The sequence below is a fragment of the Carcharhinus amblyrhynchos genome, chromosome 18 (assembly GCF_965287045.1).
Source record: "Carcharhinus amblyrhynchos chromosome 18, sCarAmb.v2.hapA, whole genome shotgun sequence".
Classification (NCBI taxonomy): domain Eukaryota; kingdom Metazoa; phylum Chordata; class Chondrichthyes; order Carcharhiniformes; family Carcharhinidae; genus Carcharhinus; species Carcharhinus amblyrhynchos.
The window spans coordinates 39794501-39816510 of NC_137341.1; the positions used below are offsets into that span (position 1 = coordinate 39794501).

The 22010-nt window shown below is 45.6% G+C and overlaps 1 protein-coding gene across 6 annotated transcripts in view; it reads right to left on the bottom strand.

Moving 5' to 3' along the window:
- caskin1 (CASK interacting protein 1) overlaps nt 1-22010 on the bottom strand; it is a 634002-nt gene that overhangs the window by 18355 nt on the left and 593637 nt on the right. For all 6 annotated transcript variants that reach the window (XM_080206871.1, XM_080206870.1, XM_080206867.1 and 3 more), the window contains one exon: nt 6955-7093. In XM_080206871.1, the coding sequence (XP_080062997.1) occupies nt 6955-7093 (139 nt within the window). The remainder of the gene's footprint in view (nt 1-6954; nt 7094-22010) is intronic.

Genomic DNA, 22010 nt, shown 5'->3' on the forward strand with positions numbered 1-22010 from the left:
GCCTGTAACTGTAACCTGGCTGTAACTGTAAGCTGTAACTACAAACTATCTGTCACTTCACCCTGTCTATTTGGGTGGCATGGTGGCACAGTGGTTAGCACTGCTGCCTCACAGTGCCAGGGACCCGGGTTCGATTCCCAGCTTGGGTCACTGTCTGTGTGGAATTTTCATGTTCGTCCTGTGTCTGTCTGGGTTTCCTCTGGATGCTCTGGTTTCCTCCCACAGTCCAAAGATGTGTGGGTTAGGCTGACTGGCCACGTTAAATTGACCTTAGGGTCGGGGGATTAGTAGGGTGAATGAGGGTTGTGGGGGGTGGGGTCTGGGTGGGATTATAGTTGGTGCGGACTCCTTCTGCACTGTAGTGATTCTATTCTATGATTCTATAATTATAACCTGTCTATAACTTCAATTTATCTATAGCCTATTGGTAACTGCAACATATAATGGTGGTACTGATACATATCTGTAGATACGTCTGAGACAATCATTTTTCTGCAAAAATTACTCATTTTCAATCATTCCTCTGTCAATCCTTAACTCCCATTGATTTCGAATATAGTCTTTTTTTATTCTTTCATAGGAAATGGGCAGTGCTGGCTGGCTAGCATTTATTGCCCATTCCTAGTTGCCCTTGGAGGCAGGTGAGAGTTAACCACCAGGCCAGATCAGGTAAGGATGTCAGATGGGGCTAAAGGGATATGGGGGGATAGGGGGAAATCGGGATATTGAATTCGATGATCAGCCATGATCAAAATGAATGGTGAAGCAGACTCGAGGGCTGAATAGCCTACTCCTGCTTCTAGTTTCTATTCCCTTCCCTAAAGGACATGAGAGAACCAGATGGGTTTTCTTAATTCCAGATACTTGTTATTGAATTCAAGTTCCACCATCTGCCATGGCAGGGTTCGAACCTGGGTCCCCAACACATTAACTGAGTTTCTGGGATCCGATAATACCACTAGGCCATCATCACCATCAATACCAAACCAGTTGGTCATTCTCTTCATTATAGTTTGAAAGACAGGCTGACCAGTGTGATTCATATCATGGAATTCCTACAGTACTGAAGGCCATTCAGCCCATCAAGTCTGTACTGACCACCACCTCACCCAGGCCCTATTCCCATAACTCTCATTTACCCTAGCAAATCTCCCTGACACTAGGGTCAATTTAGCATGGCCAATCAACCTAACCCATACACCTTTGGAGTGTGAGAGGAAACTGGAGCACCCAAAGGAATCCCATGCTGATATGGGGAGAACGTGCAGACTGCACACAGATAGTGACTTGAGGCTGGGATTGAACCTAGGTCTCTGGGAGGCAGCAGTGCTAACCACTGTGCCACCGTGCCGCCCAGTGACTACACCACAAATGTAATGGATCAGTGGCGCAAAGTGCTTTGTGGCGTTCTGAGAATGTGGAAAGCGTTAATTAAATTCCAGCTCATTCTCACTATCGCTTTGATGGAAGAACTTGCACTGGCAAAAGGGGAATGAAAAGTCTCCATCTGTTCTGTGGTTTTGAGTGCTGAGAAGCAGGACAGAACATACTGGAAAATAAATGTTCTAATTAGCAAAAGGCAAGACAGCACTCCATACATTTGCTTGCTTCTTCAATAAGGAGCCCCTTTTACTTTTATGTGCCTGTGCTGCAATCCAAAGTGCTTCTTTTCCCACTGACATTGAAAATCAAAAGCAGTTCCATCGTGCCCAGTTACATAACACAAGCTTAGGCACATTGACCATTGATGCATCTCCATGCATATTCATCTACGGTTGGGGCTCAGTGTTGAAATGCAACCCCTAAATTTGTCTCACCAATGCATCTTTCAGTGTACATCAGGGAGTGCTCATATCTTTTGATTCAGAAAGTTGAGGATTCAAGTCCCACTCTGGAGACTTGAACACAAATCTCTAAGCTCCCAGCACTGTACTGAGAGAATAAAAACAGAAGGGCTAGGAGCAGGAGTAGGCTATCTGGTCCCTCGAGCCTGCTCTGCCATTCAATAAGATCATGGCTGATCTTTTTGTGGACTCAGCTCCACTTACCTGCCCACTCACCATAACCCTTAATTCCCTTACTGTTCAAAAATCTATCTATTCTTGCCTTAAAAATATTCAATGAGGTAGCCTCAACTGCTTCACTGGGCAGGGAATTCCACAGATTCACAACTCTTTGGAGGAAGAAGTTCTTCCTCAACTCAGTCCTAAATCTGCTCCCCCTTATTTTGAGGCCATGCACCCTAGTTCTAGTTTCACCCGCCAGTGGAAACAACCTCCCTGCTTCTATCTTATCCATTCCCTTCATAATCTTTATATGCTTCTATAAGATCCTCCCCATTCTTCTAAATTCCCAATGAGTGTAGCCCCAGTCTACTCAGTCTCTCCTCATAAGCCAACCCCTCAACTCCAGAATCAACCTCGGCACCCCCTCCAGTGCCAGTATATTCTTTCTCAAGTAGTGTTGCAGTGTCTTTCTGATGACTTTCAGACCAAGGCCCTATATACCCTCACAGGTATATCCCTTAGAACTGCTTTGAAGAGCCAGGGAGTTATCCCAATGTCCATGTAATCATTACATTGCAAAATGAAGCCATTCAGCCTATTGAGTCTGCAGCAACTCTCTATCAGAGTGTCTTACCCAGGCCCTATCCCCCGCCTTAACCCTGTAACCCCACACATTTACCTTGCTAATCCATCCAACCTACACATCTTGGGACACTAATTTAGCACAGCCAATCTGCACATCATTGTAGTGTGAGAGGAAACCCACACAGATATGGGGAGAATGTACAAACTCCACACAGACAGTGACCTGAGACCAGAATCGAACCTAGATCCCTGGTGCTGAGGCAGCAGTGCTAACCACTGTGCCACCGTACCGCAGTAAAAAGTCTGACAACACCAGGTTTTAGTCCAACCTATTTATTTGATAATATACTCATATATTATCAAATAAATAGGTTGGACTAAAACCTGGTGTTGTCAGACTTTTTACTGTGTTTACGCCAGTCCAACGCCGGCATACCCACATCACTGTACCGCCCACAGGCCTGGAGTTATTTCTCAACCAATGACACTAAATCTGATTATCTGTCTATTATCTCATTGCTGCTTCTGGGGGCTTGCTGTATGCAAATTGGTTGCTGCATTAGCACAGTAACACAGGTGGAATTTCAGGCGAAAGAACAGTGGCAATTTCCCCACACACGGTGATTCTTTTGGAGATGTATAGGATAGTTGGATTAGCAGGGTAAATGTGTATGGTTACTGGGATAAGGCGGCACATGGGGTTTTGAGAGGGGCAGGGCCTAAACACACCCAGCTTCATGGAGGTCGATCTGGCATTGAAACTGAGGATCCCCATCCCTTCCCCGTAGACATCAGGGACCTCCCCACTACCTCATTGAAGGAGCGTTTACCCAATCCCCCTCCAAAGATCACTGGCACCAGGGCATTGGGGTCCTGCGAAGGGTTCCCTTCATGTCCCCACTTCATGCCCACTTTCATGACTTCCCTCATGAACCGCCCCCCCCCCCCCCCCCACATGACCCCCCACTTCATTCCCCTCTTCCTAACCACCTTACTCCTCACACCCCACCCCCTTGGCACTGCTAGGTTGGCACTGTCAGGGTGGCAGTTAGCACTGCCAGATGAGCAATGCTCAGCCATGACTCTGACCGTGGGGGGCTTCAATGACCTCTGAATCCTGCCCCCCACAGTGTGGCCATCATGCCTGGTCTCTGTTTATGGCTGAAAGAAGCAGGGGCTGAAAATATAGCAACAACTTTAACGGTATCTTGAAAATCAGTCATCTCTATCGCCTAGAAGAGCAAGGGTGGGGAAGCACTGTGGTTAGCATTGCCGCTTCACAGTGCCAGAGACCTGGGTTCGATTCCAGTCTCGGGTCACTGTCTGTGTGGAGTTTGTGCGCTTTCTCTATGTCTGCGTGGGTTCCCTCCGGGTGCTCTGGTTTCCTCCCACAGTCCAAAGGTGTGTAGGTTAGGTGGATTGGCCACACTAAATTGCCCCTTAGAGTTCAAAGATGTTTGGGTTAGGATAATTAGCCATGGTAAGTACATGGTGTTGTGGGAATAGGGCGGGGGGCTGGGTAAGATGCCTCTTTAGATAGTCGGTGCAGACTCGATGGACCGAATGGCCTCCTTGTACATTGTAGGGATTCTATGATGGGTAGCTGGTGCAGGGAAACACCATCACCTCACAGCCTCACTCACACACACATTATCCGGACTTATCCCGCCATTTCTTCGTCTTCACACAATCAAAAACTTGTCAATTTGTACCAAACACCACGGCCAGAATCCAACCACTGTTCACACCGGCGGGATTTTCTCATCCTGCTGCAATGAATGGAGATTTGGCTGGGCGCCAAATTCTCCGGCACTGCTGCAGCGGGACCGTGGTGTTATCAACTGGTGAGATTGCACGGGTTTACCTCCACCTCATGGGACTGCACTGCCTCAGGGAGGCTGTTGCCCGCCAAAAAAGTTTCAAGAAATGGGCTGGCCTAGCCAAGGCTGCCACAAGCTGTCAATGAACAAACATAACGAAAAGGAAGTAGCAACCATTGTGGCACTATGATTGTCGAAAAAAATTGCCATTAATGCTGGAGTACTGTGTGCAGTTTTGGGCGCCGCACCTGCGCAAAGATATTTTGGCCTTGGAGGGGGTGCAGAGGAGGTTTACTAGGCTGATACCGGAGTTGAGGGGGTTGAGCTATGAGGAGAGGCTGAATAAACTGGGCTTGTACTCGTTAGAGTTTAGAAGAATGAGGGGAGATCTCATTGAGACGTATAAGATGATGAATGGGATGGATAGGATAGAGGTGGAGAGACTCTTCCCGCTCAAAAAAGACAGTAGGACTAGGGGGCACAGCCTCAAGATAAAAGGGGGGCGGTTTAGAACGGAGTTGAGGAGGAACTTCTTCACTCAAAGGGTGGTGAATCTCTGGAATTCTCTGCCCGTTGAAGTGGTGGAGGCTGCCTCGCTAAATATTTTTAAGACGCGGGTTGATGGGTTTTTGATAAGAGAGGGGATTAAGGGTTATGGGGAGAAAGCGGGAAAGTGGAACTGAGTCACGACAGATCAGCCATGATCTTATTGAATGGCGGGGCAGGCTCGAAGGGCTAGATGGCCTACTCCTGCTCCTATTTCTAATGTTCTTATTAGACTCTATAATAACCCATAGTACAAATTGCCAAGATTTTGATTGTGTGAGGATGAAGAAATAGTGGTATTGGAGATGTCAGGCATAAGTTTTCACTCAGAGGGGGGTGAGTGAGTGGAATCGGCTGCTGTCGGTGGTGGTGGAGGCAAACTCGTTGGAGTCTTTTAAGAGACTTTTGGATGAGTACATGGGATTTAATGGGATTGAGTGTTATAGATAGGCCTGGTAGGTAGGGATATGATCGGCACAACTTGTGGGCCGAAGGGCCTGTTTGTGCTGTTATGTTCTATGTTCTATAGTAGAAGGCAGGGTGCAATGAGACATAATGGGGAAAATGTTCTTGTTTAGCCCACTAATTGAGTGGTCACGAGCGGGACAGACTATTTGACAGACCATTTAAAGGTCAGTTGACCTCGGGTGGGATTTTCCGGTCCTGGGGTGGGCCGTACAAGATAATCCTGCCCACTGTGCACAAAGCTAATTTTTATTTTTACAAGGTTGGGTCTTCAGTCAATCCTAGTAGTTGGTGTGTGAGGTCTTATTTATAGTTTCCTCCAGGTGCTCCGGTTTCCTCCCACTGTCCAAAGATGTGTGGGTTGGGTGGATTGGCTATAATAAATTGCCCCTTGGTATCAGGGCAATAGCAGAGGAATGCATGGGGTTACAGGGATTGGGTAGGATTGTAGTCAGTGCAGAGTCAATGGGCTGAATGGCCTTCTTCTGCTTTGTAGGGATTCTATGATGCTAAAGTGATAACACATGCATGAGATTTTTAAATGATTCATTCTTGTGATCTGAAATGCGCTACCTGATAAGGTGGTGGAAGCATATTCAATTGTGACTTGCAAAACAAAATCAGATCTAGACTCAGAGAATAGAACAGCACAGCACATGAACAGGCTGTTTGGCCCACAATGTTGTATTGAACATGACACCAAATTAAACAAATCCCTTCCGCCTGCCCTTGGCCCACATCCCTTGATTCCTTATCTAAAAGCCCCTGTCACATCTGCCCCCACCACCACTCCTGGCAGTGCATTCCAGATACCTACCACTCTCTGTATAAGAAAACTTGCCCCTCGCATCTTCTTAGAGCCTTCCCTTTCTCAACTTAAGTGCACATCCCCTAGTATTAGACGTTTCAATTCTGGGAAAAGGATTCTGACTGTCAACCCTATCTGTGCCTCTCATCATTTTATAGATTTCTCCTCAGACTCCGCTGCTCCAGAGAGAAAAACCCGAGTTTGTCCAGCCTCTCCTTATAGCTCATACTCTCTAATCCAGGCAGCATCCTGGTAAGCCTCTTCTGCAACCTTGCCAAAACCTCAACACTCTTCCTGTAACGTGGTGACCAGAATTGAACGCAATATTCTAAACGCAGACTAAACTAAATTTTATAAATCTGCAACATGACATCCTGACCCTTGTACTCAATACCCTGACCACCCTGTCTACTTGAGTAGCCCCATTTTCAGGGAACTATGGATTTGAACCCCAAGATACCTCGGTACATCAATGCTGTCCAGGGTCCTGCCACTAACTTGAAAAGGAGAAATTTGCCGAGCTGAAGTTGGGGGGGGGTGGTGTTAATTGGGTCACTCTTTCTCTGAGCTAGCACAGGTACAATGGGTTGAATTCCACCCCCTGCCCCCGGAATTTTCGAATTTATGGTTTTATTAACCCTTTCTGCCCACACATGAGCCAGAGACAGCCGGTGCCTCCAACGACCCGAAAAGGAGTGGCATGTAAAGAATGGCCAACACTCACCTAACTTTGTGATGCCAATTTCTTGCAGGTCCTCCCAGGTAATGTCAGTGATGAACTCAATGTTCTCGTAACCATTCTCCACTAACGTCTTGTAATATTGAGCAAGGCCAATGATTGTGAGCCATTCCATCAGATCATTCTTGAAAAAAGGAAACAGAAAAGTATTGAGCGTATTGTTGCATTAGGATAAAAAGTGAATAACAATTCTTCTCAACGTCCAGTGGGGCTGGGTTAGACCTCGGGCTCAAATTGTAAATTGTAACCAATTTTCTTTTGGAAAATGGCAAGAGAGGATTTGCACCTTACATTTTGGAGCTTCTAGTAATGTGCTCACTTCGGATGTAACATTCTTATTTGAGGTCCGATACGGTGGGGGTAAAGGGTGGCATGGTGGCACACTGGTTAGCACTGCTGCTTCATAGCGCCAGGGACCCAGGTTCGATTCCAACCTTGGGTCACTGTCTGTGCAGACTCTGCACGTTCTCCCCGTGTCTGTGTGGATTTCCTCCGGGTGCTCCAGTTTCCTCCCGCAGTCCGAAAGATGTGCAGGTTAGGTGGATTGGCAATGCTAAATTCTCCCTCAGTGTACCCGAACGGAGTGTGGTGACTAGGGGATTTTCACAGTGACTTCTTTGCAGTGTTAATGTAAGCCAACTTGCGATACTAATAAATAATCTTTAATGGCGACATTTTCGGTCTGCGTTTGCCCCAAGACTAGAAAATTGCGCCCGAGGTCAATGGATCTTTGCATGATCGTGTCCTGCCTGGTACCATTCCCGTAGTGGGGGGGGGGGGGATGGGAAAATTCCGCCTTAAGTTTCCACTTTGGACAAATCAGGAAATAGCTTCCAAAATGCAGTCGAAATTGCGTCGGTCATGTTGGAGACAAAGTTTGTGCTAACGGTGTCACAAACCTCGCTGCAAACTTTCACCCATCGAAACTGGGAAATGAATTTGAAATTTTAATGGCGTGACTGCCCACATTTTATGTTCAATTTACGTGCCAGAGTTTCTCGCCATCGCGTTGGAACCGCAGTCGACTCACCTCACACTGGTAAATGTGTGTTAACATTTGCTTCTGAATAAATTAACTTTTGAATTGCAGCCTAATTGATACCTGCCAAGCATTTCGTTCTGAGGAGTGCCTGGCAAACTGTGGCACGCTAGGTCAGTTCTGCTTGGGATGAAGCAAGGGTGGGGGCGAAGGCAGGAAGGGAAAGAAGCCGCAAGTTGCCAACACAAACGTGTCACCCTACCCCCCTCCCACTGCCATTCCCTTCTCCTCCACATACACCCCCTCCCCCTTCTCCCCCAGCACCATCCTACTTTTAATTACTCACCGTGGAAATGCATGATACATCCATAAAACTCTGTCAAAGATCATCGATTTACACCTCGGTATGAGTAAGGAAAGCATCATCGGGTGAGCTGGAGAATGGATGTCGGAGGAATGGTGGGGTGGCAAATGCGATGCGTAACTCTGGGAGTAGGAACTGACAGATTTCAGACACCCCCTTTCAAAGCCCCGAGGAGCTGAGGACCTTTTTTTCTTAAAACAGGGCTATTGTTAGTGGCAATTCTGTCGGAGCTTGAAATCATGTCTTTCCCTTTCAGAGAAGTACATTAACCACTGAAGCTGCATAAAAGCGAGGGTGGGGTGCGGTCTGTGCTTTAGAAATCAACGTTCAGTCAAAGGAGATCAAAGTGAAAAAAAAATCAAAAGACACACAGTGTGTAATTGAGGCGAGATAATAGAAGAGTCTTTCTTCCCTGCTTATTTGGCCAGGAAAGTGGCGAAGAAATTTTGATAGGCAGGTCCGCATAATAGACAGACAAAGGATCTATTGAATCTCTCATTCCCAAACGGCTGTGTCATTTTGATGGGTGTTCATGTCGGAACCCAGAGCACAGATTGTGCTGTGAGGAAAATTGGAAGCAGCTCTCGGACTCAGTACGCTTTCACACATCTGATATTTCTTTACAATTATAGAATCATAGAATTCCTACGGAGCAGAAGGAGGCTGTTCGGCCCATCGAGTCTGCACCAAAACTCCACCCATAGAGTCACAGAGACGTACAGCACAGGAACAGGCCCTTCGGCCCAACTTGCCCATGCTGACCAGGTATCCAAAACTGAACTCGTCCCATTTGCCTGCGTTTGGCCTGTATGCCTTTCCTATCCATATACCTGTCCAAATTGCCTGTCAGTGGGTGGCTCCTTGCACGTAATGGCTTGGAATTCACCCGGTGGAAACCCCATTTCGGTATTGTCCACTACCCACCCAGGCCCTATTCTCGTAACCCCACATATTTACCCTACTAATCCCCAAAGGTCAATTTAGCATGGCCAATCAATCTCACATCTTTGGGCTGTGGGAGGAAACCCACACAGACATGGGGAGAACGTGTAGACTCCACACAGACAGTGACCCAAGGCTGGGATTGAACTCGGGTTCCTGGGGCTGTGAGGCAGCAGCGCTATTCACTGTGCCACCGTGCCGCCCACTTATTCATTTTATCTTTTTTTGCCGGTCCTCGACCTCTGCTTTCGAAGGACAGTTGTGCCCTGTACCCCCTTGTGTTTTTTGACACATTAGTTGTGATGTGTGGGTATGGCCAGGTAACCCCCTACCTGTGAGGGGAAGGTGAATGGTCACTCCTCAGTCTCTGGAGGAGCCTAGCGATAGCGCTGACGTGTGAAGTTCACAATTCGATGCACTTCGATTCAATCATGCAACGGAATTTTCCTTCCCTGCCTTCCACGGGAATCGTGGCGGGCGGAACAGGACCATGCAGAGATCCGTTGAACTTGGGTGGGATTTTCTGGTCTTGAGGGCAAGCGTGGTTGGATCTTTGCATGATCCCGTCCTGTCCGTTACCATTCCCGTAGTAGGCGGGATGGGAACAGAGATATACCAGTGCAGAAACAGGCCCTTCGGCCCAACTCATCCGTGCTGACTAGGTTTCCTAAACTGAACTCGACCCATGCGTTTGGCCTCTAAACCTCTTCTAACCATGCACCTGTCCAAATTGCCCGTCAGTGGGTGGCTCCTTGCACATAATGGCTTGGAATTCACCCGGTGACGGGTATTACACTGAAAACCCCATTTCGGTATTGTCCACTACCCATTGCATGGGGCAACAGTAAGTCTGAGCCGTGGCTCAGCCAATCGCACTTGCCTCTCAGTCAGAACTTCATGGGTTCAAGCCTCACTCCGGGGCTTTCCCAGAGCAGTATTGCAGGAGTGCTGCATTATTGGAGGCGCTGGCTTTTGGATGGGGCGTTAAATCTGGTCTTTCTGGTGAGCATAAAAGATCCCGTGGCGTTACTTCGAAGAAGAGCCAGGGAGTTATCCTGGATGACAGTTGTATCTGTCATTATAATATAACAGCTCCGTTTGTGGGAGCTTGCTGTGCGCAAGTCGCCCACCCATGTTCCCCGTATTACCACAGTGACCTCACTCAGGAGGCTGTGAAGCATTGCGGGAGTCCTAAGGTCACAAAGGGTGGTATTAATGAAAGCTATTTGTTCATGCACAGAACACCTCTCTTCCAACTACCATACGCAACAAAGCAGGTCACCGTCTCTCTTAGAAAATGTGCAGTTACTCTCTGAAAGGGGACAACTTTTCTTTACAATTTTCTGTTACAGCCCTCTACGTAAGAAGCAGGATTGCCCAAAAACTAGAAAATCCCACCCAAGGTGAACAGACCTTTGCATGGTCCACCCCCTTCCCCGCACCCCCCGCCCCCACATCAGCACACACCTGGAGGAAACCCATGCAGACTTGGGGTGAACGTGCAGACTCCACACAGACAGTGACCCCAAGCCAGGAATCAAACCGGGGTCCCTGATGCTGTGAGACAGCAGTGTTAACCATCGTGCCACCCTCATTTAAAACTCTGCTTCCCACGATCTTAACTCACTTCATGTTTTATTCACCCACCTTTCTTGTGCTTATTGATTTACATTGGCTCCCTGTCTCAATTTTAAAATTCCCATCCCAGCTTTGACATCCCTCTCTGTAACCTCCTGCCAGCCTTACAATCCTTCGAGAGCTCTGTATCTGTCCAATTTTGGTCTCTTTAGGATGCCTGATTTTAATCGTGCCATCATTGGCAACGGTGCCTTCAGTTACATATGTCCTAATCTTTGGAATTCCCTTCCTAAATCTTTCAGCTTTTCTCTACTTCTTTAAGACGCTCCTAATCACCTACACTTTTGTTCACCTTTTTTTATTCATTTGTGGGACATGGGCGTCGCTGGCTGGCCAGCATTTATTGCCCATTCCTAGTTGTCTTTGGAGGGCAGTTGAGAGTCAAGTACATTGCTGTGGCTCTGGGGTCACATGTAGGCCAGACCAGATAAGGACGGCAGATTTCCTTCCCTAAAGGACATTAGTGAACCAGATGGGTTTTTTCCAACAATCGACAATGGTTTCAAGGTCATCATTCGATTCTTAATTCCAGATTTTTTTTATTGAATTCAAATTCCACCATCAGCCATGGCAGGATTCGAACTTGGGTCCACAGAACATTAGCTGAGGTTCTGGATTAATAGTCTAGCGTTAATACCACTAGGCCATCGCCTTCCCTACCTATCCTAATTATCTTAATATTAACTAGGGTGAAAATTTTCTGACAATAGGTCCTACCAATGCCAACGGCATTTTGCCTGGAGCGAGGGGGAGGTAAGATTGCGGCAAAGGCAGGAAAATTTGGATCCTCGTGACTGAGTATGTTCCTGTGGGACAGACACTGACGGAAGCTCTACGAAAGGTACTCGCATAAACGTAAGTTGCTGCTGAATTGTTCAGTGGCCGACACACAGACACACATCTAATGTAAAATGGTTACATCTCAGGGACGAAAATGACTGCAGTTTTGGAGCATAGTGAGCACAGTGGTGGAGGCATGCAGCTTAAAAAGAAAATAATACATTGCCAATAGATTTATCTTCTGAACGAAAGCCAACTAACCACTGAACTGCAAACGGAGACTAAATGCATAGGCAACTGGGCACGCAAACGTGCATTGCAAACATTCGCACTCCTTTCCACAGGTTAGAGCATTTAGTTCTAGTAATAAATAAGCATTGAACATCTCTGCAGATGTTGGGAATTTAAAGTAACGTCTGCATGAGAATAAAGGCGAACACACAACAAATACCATGTAGCTATTAAAAATGAACCCAGGAATTGGGATTTAAGGCAGAAACGCCACCCAGTCATTTGGAAACTATTTCAGAATAAGTGTATAGATTGCAGTTTGCTTATTACTAATTAATTAGCAATCATATATTACAATATACAGGGTGTAACAATGTTGTTTCCTCCCTTTGACTGTACCGACAATGGTGCCAAAAATTAGTTAACCATCAAAGTTTAAAATAAAACATTCAGGTTAGGCAATTAATGCAAAATACTATACTGCAAGTTGCACAGAAGTATTTATTTATACATTTTTTTATTTCCTTGAGGCGATATATTATTGCTTTTCGTGCCACGCAAAAAGAAACATGATTTACAATTTGCACAATTACAAGGAAGCACATTAAACACACAGGCCACACAATATGCAGATACTTCTCAGTCACGCATGCAGGGATAATTTAGTAAATTGCATTGTCTTTTCCACATTGCATTCCAAACTTCAAATCTCCCTTTTGTGGGAAGTTTGGAATAATTGAGGCTCCCAGCCCCTTACTTGAACTGTTATTGCTTAAACTTCAATCACTTTTCTTCCAGTGCACCATACGATCACTCACCCACTGATTAATTAACTAAAATACAGAATTGATTTAAAATCGCCCAGCAAAAACGGACAGCAGTCTTAAGCTCGAGATAATAATCTCCTGCAGTAACTGTGGGTGGAAAACATTTTGGGGATGAACAAACTGACTTTTGGCTGGCTCGTCCCTCACAGAACAAATGGGTCCGAGTTCATTAAACTCGGACATGGCACAAATGCAAACTAATGCTGAGCTTGACGATAGTCCATTGGAAGTATGTGCAGGTTAGGTGGAATGTGCAGGTGAGCAGAAAACACACCTCCATTGCCTTCTGCTCACCCACACAATCTGCCTAACCTGCATGTAAGGGGTCACCTTTCTGCCCTGGTAACAGAAAGGTACTCCACCAGGGAAAGCAATGGAATTCCACCTAATTCTTACATGTCTTTTGGCCCTGTACATTGTTACCAGCTGCAGCTTATGTGAGGTAACAATGATTGAGGCTATTCATCGCTGTCAATGTGCAACATAAAATTCTGTCACAGCACATGAGCTCATGACTGCTTTCTGTACATAATTAAGAATTTTGGTCGTTCAGATCATCAACTTTTAGTTCTGGATGGTGAATTCATCCAACGTGAAAGGACTTGTGGGAACATGTTCGGCGCAACTTGCGGGCTGAAGGGCCTGTTTGAGCTTTAGTTTCTCTATGTTTCTAAAATAACATTGGTTGCCACTGAACGACCATGGCAGAGCAGTGCTGTTCTCCAAAACTTCCAGAGAACAACAGCTAGAAGAGAGGTTGCCGTGATGTGGAGATGCTGGTGTTGGACTGGGGTGGGCACAGTAAGAAGTCTCACAACACCAGGTTAAAGTCTAACAGGTTTATTTGGAATCACGAGCTTTTGGAGTGCTGCTCCTTCATTAGGCGAGTGACCACTCACCTGAGGAAGAAGCAGAGCTCCAAAAGCTCGTGATTCCAAATTATCAAAACCGTAGAAACCCTACAGTGCAGAAGGCGGCCATTCGCCCCACTGAGTCTGCACCGACAACAATCCCACCCAGGCCCTATCCTTGTAACCCCATACATAGGCTAATCCTTCTAGCCTATGTATCCTGGGACACTAAGGGGCAACTTAGCATGGCCACTCCACTTAACCTGTACATCTTTGGGCTGTTGGACCTTAACCTGGTGTTGGAAGAGAGGTAGAACAGAGTTTGGACAGCTTTTGTCCAAATGTCATAGCACAGGGCAATTTTTATTCCATTAAAGTGCTTTACTGTTCACAGATTTATAAGTATGGCAAGCTTTCTCCATTATGTCATCTTAAAGAGTCAGACAAAAAGAAAAATGTACAGTGTGTGATAAATTGATACATCTCAGGTGCATTCACTATGAGCAAAGGGTTAATAACAATGCACTTTATGTCAGAGGCCATGCTGTCTTAGAGACTGCTGTTAGACACTACCAATTCTTTGAATAATTCAAAGTAAAAAGTCAAATGTGTACATTTAGATGCAGCTAATTAATCAGCCTCTGGCGCCTCTCTCTAACTGGGCAATCCTGGCACCAATTGAATGATTAGAAGAAAATTTGGCCATGGACTTGAAGGGGTGTTGGAAGATCAGTGGTGGTGTCCTCTGTCCTCTCCTCCATAGGTGTGCCACTTGGGCTAGAAGAGGATGAGAGAAAGAGGAGATAGAGTGAAACTGGGCTAAAAAATGGAGTGATTATTGTGTCACTAGGAAACTAACTAGCATTCGCAAAATTGGGGATTGAGTGATGGTCTCACCATTAATCCCACATGCTAAAGTGCATTGTTCACACGGTGTATTCAAGCTGACACTGGAGTGTGGATTGTTAGTAGGCAATCTCATTTGGCAGGTAATGTTCCAGCAACAAGTGTACACCAGAATCATAGAATCCCTACAGTGCAGGAGGAGGCCATTTGGCCCATCAAGCCTGCACCAATAACAGTCTCACCCAAGCCCCATCCCCGTAACCCCACCTATCTACCCTGCCCTGACACTAAAGGACAATTTAGCATCACCAATCCACCTAACCTACGCATCTTTGGACAACAGGGTGCAATTTAGCATGGCCAATTCACTTAACCTGCACATCTTTGGAAATTAAACGGCAAATTAACATGACCAATCCACCTAACCTGCACATCCTTAGACACCAGGGTGCAATTTAGCATGGCCAATCAATCTTACACACGCATCTTTGGACTGTGAGGGGAAACCAGAGCACCCAGAGGGAACCCTTACAGACATGGGATGAATGTGCAAACACCACACAAACAGTCACCTGAAGCTGGAATTGAACTCGGGTCCCTGACACTGTGAGGCAGCTCTCTCAGCAAAATTTTTCTTTCCCTCTCTTCATTTCTCTTTCTGCATCTGATTTGACATTGATGTCACCCCTTCCAATTCACCCTCCTTCTCAGTTTATCTTTCAATCCTTAAATTTTCAATTGGTCAAGGAAATAGATCATTGCTCCCAACGTCCATCCATATCCCACATCCCTCTTTATCTTTCCAATGCTGTTATCAGCGCTCACTTTCAGGAAGGTTGTGGCCAAAAGCTATTGATCTGAAGGTGGGCAGGAACATAACGAATGAATAGGGCATTCTGTGAAGATGCCTCTATTCTGCACTTCTAGACTGATTGTGTGTATCTGATCTACCTGCGCCATTTCTGAATTTGGTCCAATTTATTTTAGTCATTCATGGGACATGGGTGTTGCTGGTTGGCCAGCATTTATTGCCCATCCCCAGTTGTTCTTGTTCAGAGGGCAGTTGAGAGTCACATTACTGAGAGTCACATGTAGGCCAGGGAAGGATAACAGATTTCCTTCCCTAAAGGACATTCGTGAATGAGGTGGGTCTTCCTGACAATCGACAGTGGTTTCACGGTCATCAGTAGATTCTTAATTCCAGATGTTTTTTCATTGAATTCAAATTCCACCATTTGCCGTGGCAGGATTTGGATCCACGTCCCCAGAATATTAGCTGAGTTTCTGGATTAATAGTCTAGCGATAAAACCACAAGGCCATCACCTCTCCTTGACACTGAGCCCTTTGTATTTTCTGTAAAACTTTATCTTGAATTTGTTAAATTTCAAATGGCCAATTCCCACATGCAAATATGACTAACATATTTTTAAATGTAAAAGAATGTATAAAATGATGAGGGGGATAGATAGAGTGGACGTGCAGAGAGTATTTCCTCAGGTGGATGTAGCTGTTACTAGGGGGCATAAATATAAGGCTCATGGTGGGAGATAATGGAGGAATGTCCGAGGTAGATTCTTTACTCAGAGAGTGGTTGGGCTGTGGAACGCACTGCCTGCTGTGATAATGGGGTCGGAAACTTTAGGAACTTTCAAGCGGTTATTGGATAGGCACATGGAAGACACCAGAATGATAGGGAGTGGGATAGCTTGATCTTGGGTTCGGACATAGCTCGGCACAATATTGAGGGCCGAAGGGCCTGTACTGTGCTGTACTGTTCTATATTCTAATAATGAAATCTGAATTGATGTGTTGTTTTGCAAGTCTCCAGAGACATTTGATGATATGAGGATTGCTGTGAATAGCACATCTATCTTTAGATTCTTACCCTCAGGAACTTTTTTTTAAATAGTCAGGGAAGGCAGCCAGGCAAGCACGGTGTGACGCGGATAACCAAGATATTTATTCTGCTTCTGCCTTGATTTACATTCCATTTTGTGGAGACTTTGGAGTCCCTTTCTATGGGTGGTTAAATGCTTGGGAAAGGGAAGGGTTCATGAGGAAACAGATTGGTGCATGGTCTGAGGTAACGGAGGCTCGATGGATGAATGAGCTTGGTTTAATCCCAATACTTTTCCTTACATTTATGAATTCATCACTTGTTGAAATGAAGAAGAAATCATAACCAAGAGGCCGCACAGAGCATTAATATGGACTACAGGAAAAGTCATAGATTTGTAAAAGGGAACAGGCTGGAGTATAGAAAGAGCTATTCAGTACATTTTTTTTTATTCATTCATGGGACATGGGCTAGTCAGCATTTATTGCCCATCCCTAGTTGTCCTTGAAGGGCAGTTGAAAGTCAAATACTTTGCTGTGGTTCTGTAGTCACATGTTGGCCAGACCAAGTAAGGGCGACAGATTTCCTTCCCTAAAGGACATCAGCAAACCAGATGGGTTTTTCCGACAATGATTTCATGACCATCAATAGATTCTTAATTCCAATTACTGAATTCAAATTCCAATAACTGCTATGGCGGGATTCAAACCCGGATTCCCAGAACATTAGCTGAGTTTCTAGATTAATAGTCTAATAGTAAATAGTAATTAATAGTGAATGATAATACCACTGGACCATTACCTCCCTGATTGACAATGAAGATTGAGGTGCCTCCTTGCATAAGTTATGTATCTAAATCCACCCCTGGCTTAGTTTACTGTCGTGGACAATGTGCTTTAACTTTTAGTTTTTAACACCAAAAGTCCAGGTTAATGACTAGTCATTTGGAAAGGTAAGAGTTTCATTAGGTTTGTGAGGGAAGAAGAACAAGGCTCAGATTGGTCAACCTCACTGCAAAACAGTGTTCACATTGAGTGCAACTCGGGGAGTTATAGAATCATAGAATCCCTACAGTGCAGAAGGAGGTCATTTGACCCATCAAGTCTGCACTGACAACAATCCCACCCAGGCCCGGTCCCTGTAATGTCCCCTGTATCTACTCTGCCAGTCCCCAACACTAAAGGGCAATTTACCATGGCCAATCCACCTAATCTACATGTCTTTGCACTGCTGTTCCTGCTTTTCCAGCTTACCTGCATCTACCATGTCTATCCCTTGAAATATTTTGTATGTCATAGAGTCATATAGGTTTACAACATGGAAACAGACCCTTCAGCCCAACTTGTCCATGCCGCCCTTTTCTTTTGCCACCAAGCTAGTCCTAATTGCCTGTGTTTGACCCAAATCCCTCTATACCCATTTTACCCATGTAACTGCTTTTTAAAAGACAAAATTATACCCACCTCTACTACTACCTCTGGCAGCACGTCCCTGACACTCACCACCCTCTGAATGAAAAACTTGTCTCTCTGGGCCCTTTTGTATCTCTCCTCTCTCACCTTAAACCTACGTCTATACTTTTAGACTCCCCGACCTTTGGGAAAAGATATTGACTATCTAGCTGATCTGTGCCTCTCGTTATTTTATGAACCTGTATAAGATCACCCTTAAGTCTCCTACGCTCCAGGGGAAAAAATGTCCCAGTCTATCCAGCCTCTCTTTATAACTCAAACCATCAAGTCCTGGTAGCATCCTAGTAAATCTTTTCTGCACTTTTTCTAGGTTTCAATGAGTTCACTTTTCAGTCTAGGCCCATCATTGAAACACAATGAGTCATAGGATCATACAGTGCAGATGAGGCCCTTCGTCCCATTGAGTCTGAATCAACACGTGAAACCCATGACCTCCCTCCTAACCCTATTTACCAGCACTTGGCCCATAGCCTTGAATGTTATGACATGCCAAGTGCTTAGCCAGGTAGTTTATAAAGGATGTGAGGCAACCTGCCTCCACCACACACAATGCATCCCAGACCATCAATTTTGTTCAATTCTGGTTGCCACACTACCAGAAGGATGTGGAGAATTTGGAGAGGAACAGAAAAGATTTACCAGGATGTTGCCTGGTATGGAGGGCATTAGCTATGAGGAGAGGTTGGGGAAACTTGGTTTGTTCTCACTGGAACGACGGAGGTTGAGGGGAGACCTGATAGAAGTCTACAAGATTATGAGAGGCACTGACGGAGTGGATAGTCAGAAGTTTTTTCCCAGGGTGGAAGAGTCAATTACTAGGGGGCTCAAGTTTAAGGTGCGAGGGACAAGGTTTAAAGGAGATGTACGAGGCAGATTTTTTACAAAGAGGATGGTGGGTGCCTGGAACTCACTTCCAGGGGAGGTAGTGGAAGCGGATACGGTAGTGACTTTTAAGGGGCATCTTGACAAATACATGAACAGGATGGGAATAGAGGGATGTGGTCCCTGGAAGAGTAGGAGATTTTAGTTAAGTCGGGCAGCATGTTCGGTGCAGGCTTGGAGGGCTGAAGGGCCTGTTCCTGTGCTGTAATTTTCTTTGTTCTTTATTCATGTAATGTTTTCAAAGAATTCCACCAAATTAGTCAAACACGACCTGCCCTTCATGAACCCATGCTGCGTCTTCCCAATGGTCAGTACAGGCTTGGAGGGCCGAATGTCCTGTTCCTGTGCTGCAATTTTCTTTATTGTTTGTTCTATCACCACCCTCTGGGTAAGAAAGTTTCTCATTACATCCCCCCTAAACCTCCTGCACCTCACCTTGAACATATATTCCCTCGTGACTGACACTTCAGCAAAGGGGAATAGCTGCTCCTTATCCACTCTATCTCATGAAATGATAAGCTAATATACATCTGCATGCTGCATAGCACTGCACTTTCCTGTAGATAATTGTGACACAGTGTTGGAAATAAATGGATTGAGTTGGACATAGCTCATCTGAACTCACTGCATTTGGCTCGTCAGATGTGGAATCCAATTAGCCAGCTGGAGGAGTTCACTTTGGGATAGTTGATGCATGGATAACTCTGTATTGCAACCACTTTTGTTTTCAATCAGGGCGCACAGTAGGAACCAGCGCAAAAAATCCTCAGACTGGCAGTAATTCTTGTGGAGCTGATTAGATTTGAAGGCACGTTTCCAATGCCAGTTGCTGAAATAAATGGAGGCATGGCAGAAGAGAATCCGACGGGCATGTTGGCTTATGTCGGGAGGGCTAGAATACAAGAGCAGGGATGTACTTCTGAGGCTGTATAAGGTTCTGGTCAGACCCCATTTGCAGCAGTTTTGGGCCCTACATCTAAGGAAGGGTGTGCTGGCCTTGGAAAGGGTCGAGAGGAGGTTCACAAGGACGATCCCTGGAATGAAGAGAACAGTTGAGGGCTCTGGGTCTGTTCTCGTTGGAGTTTAGAAGGATGAGGGGGATGTTATTGAAACTTACAGGATACTATGAGGCCAGGATTGAGTGGGCACAAAGAGGATGTTCCCACTGGTAGGGAAAGCTAGAACCAGAGGGCACAACCTCAGGGTAAAGGGATGATCCTTTAAAACAGAGATGAGGAGGAATTTCTTCAGCCAGAGAGTGGTGAATCTGTGGAACTCTTTGCCGCAGAAGGCTGCGGAGGCCAGGTCATTGAATGTCTTTAAGACAGAAGTAGATAGGTTCTTGATTAATAAGGGGTCCAGGGTTATGGGGAAAAGGCAGGAGAATGGAGATGAGAAAAAGAAATCAGCCATGATTGAATGGCAGAGCAGACTCGATGGGCCGAGCAGCCTAATTCTGCCACTATGTCTTATGGTCTTATCCTTTGATGACCCAAAGCCCTTTCTTCTTTTAGAGGGTACTGAATCTGTGGGATTCTTTACAATAGAAGATTGTCAAGTATGCTCGAGGCTGAGTTAGACAGGTTTTAATCAGTAAGGGAATTGATGGATATGGGAATAAGGTGGGAAAGTGGAGCTGAGGATTATTTTACATCAGTCATGATTTCATGGAATCATAGAATACTACAGTGCAGAAAGAGGCCATTCAGCCCATCAAGTCTGCACCGACTAGTGTGCTGGCTCCTCCGGCAAAGGCACTCAGACCCAGTTCATGAGGAGCTAGTTATGAGTAGGTACGATGCAAGCAAGATAGGACTGGTGACCATGAACTTCTGTTGGACTAATCCAAGATAATGTTTGGCAATTATCTTCATAACCCCATGTATTCACCTGCTGGCGCTCCAGGCACTAAGAGGCAATTTAGCATGGCCAATCCATCTAACCCACACGTCTTTGGACTGTGGAAGGAAACTGAAGCGCCCGGAGAAAACCCTCGCAGACAAGGGGAGAACGTGCAAACTCCGCACAGTGAGTGATCCAAGCAGGGAATTGAACCTGGGCCCCAGGTGCTGTGAGGCAGCAGTGCTAACCACTGTGCCACCATGCCACCCCAAATGGCCTCATTGAATGGTGGAGCAGACTCGATGGGCCGAACAGACTTCTTCTGGTCTTTCAGGGGAGAACGATGGTGCAGTTATATTGTCATAGATCAGTAATCTAGAGACCGGGGTAATACTCTGGGGGCTTGGGTTCGAATCCCAACTTGGTAGATTGTGAAATTTAAATTCAACTAACAAAAACCTGGAAGTTTCAGAATGGTGACCTTGAAACTATCATTGCGTTTTCGGTTCACCACGTATTTGTGTGGGTTTCCCCTGGGTGCTGTTTCCTCCCACAGTCTGAAAGACGTGTTGGTTAGGTGCAATGGCCATACTAAATTCTCTCTCAGTGTACCTGAACAGGCGCTGGAATCTGACAACAAAGGGATTTTCACAATAACTTCATTACAATGTTAATGTAAGCCTTAGTTGTGACTAATAAATAAACTTTAACTTTAGAATTTCAGAACAGAGGGGGCCCCATTTAGCCCCTCGATGCTTTTTCCCCAATTCAATGAGATCACAGCTGATGTGTATACTCCAGTTACAATGCTGAGCACATTCCGCAGAGTTGCAATGCCACAGCCCAAATAATAACTTACAAATCCTTCATTTTCCAAAGCAGATGAAATCAGGAAGCTTTTTAGTCTCCTCTAATTCCACTTCATAAGAATCCTTTCATAAGCGTGTCATATATTTGTCAACGTTGTGTGCAAAGAAAATCCGCAATTATTTGAGATTGAAAAAATAAAAACGACATTATTCAAATTGTGCTGTGCTGTACTCATAACAAATGTATTAAAGATTTCAGATGGAATCAATCTCCCTGCCACTTTAAAGTAAATGTATTAGCACGCTGATGAAACAATACGCCGGGGAACAGTGCGCACACGCATTGATGCCTCTGTTGCTAAAATGATAGACTGAGGTGGAACGTTCGCTAGATTTCAGAGAATGAACAGTCATTGTCTGGAAGGAACGCCACCCCCCCACCAGGAGATGGTGAGAACAAACAGTATTAAGTCTAATTAATTGCAAACCGAAAAAGACTTCTTTCAGAAAAATACATTTTGGGACACGGTTAATGAGTAATTCGGGAGTGACATGTCGCAAGTGCAGCGGGCTTTGGCTTTGGGTCGATTATTCCCAAAACTCCCCACCTTTGGGACTTCCGGGCAGCACGGTGACACAGTGGTTAGCACTGCTGTCCCATAGCACCAAGGACCTGGGTTTGATTCCTGGCTTGGGTCACTGACTTTGCAGAATTTGCACATTCTCCTCGTGTCTGCGTG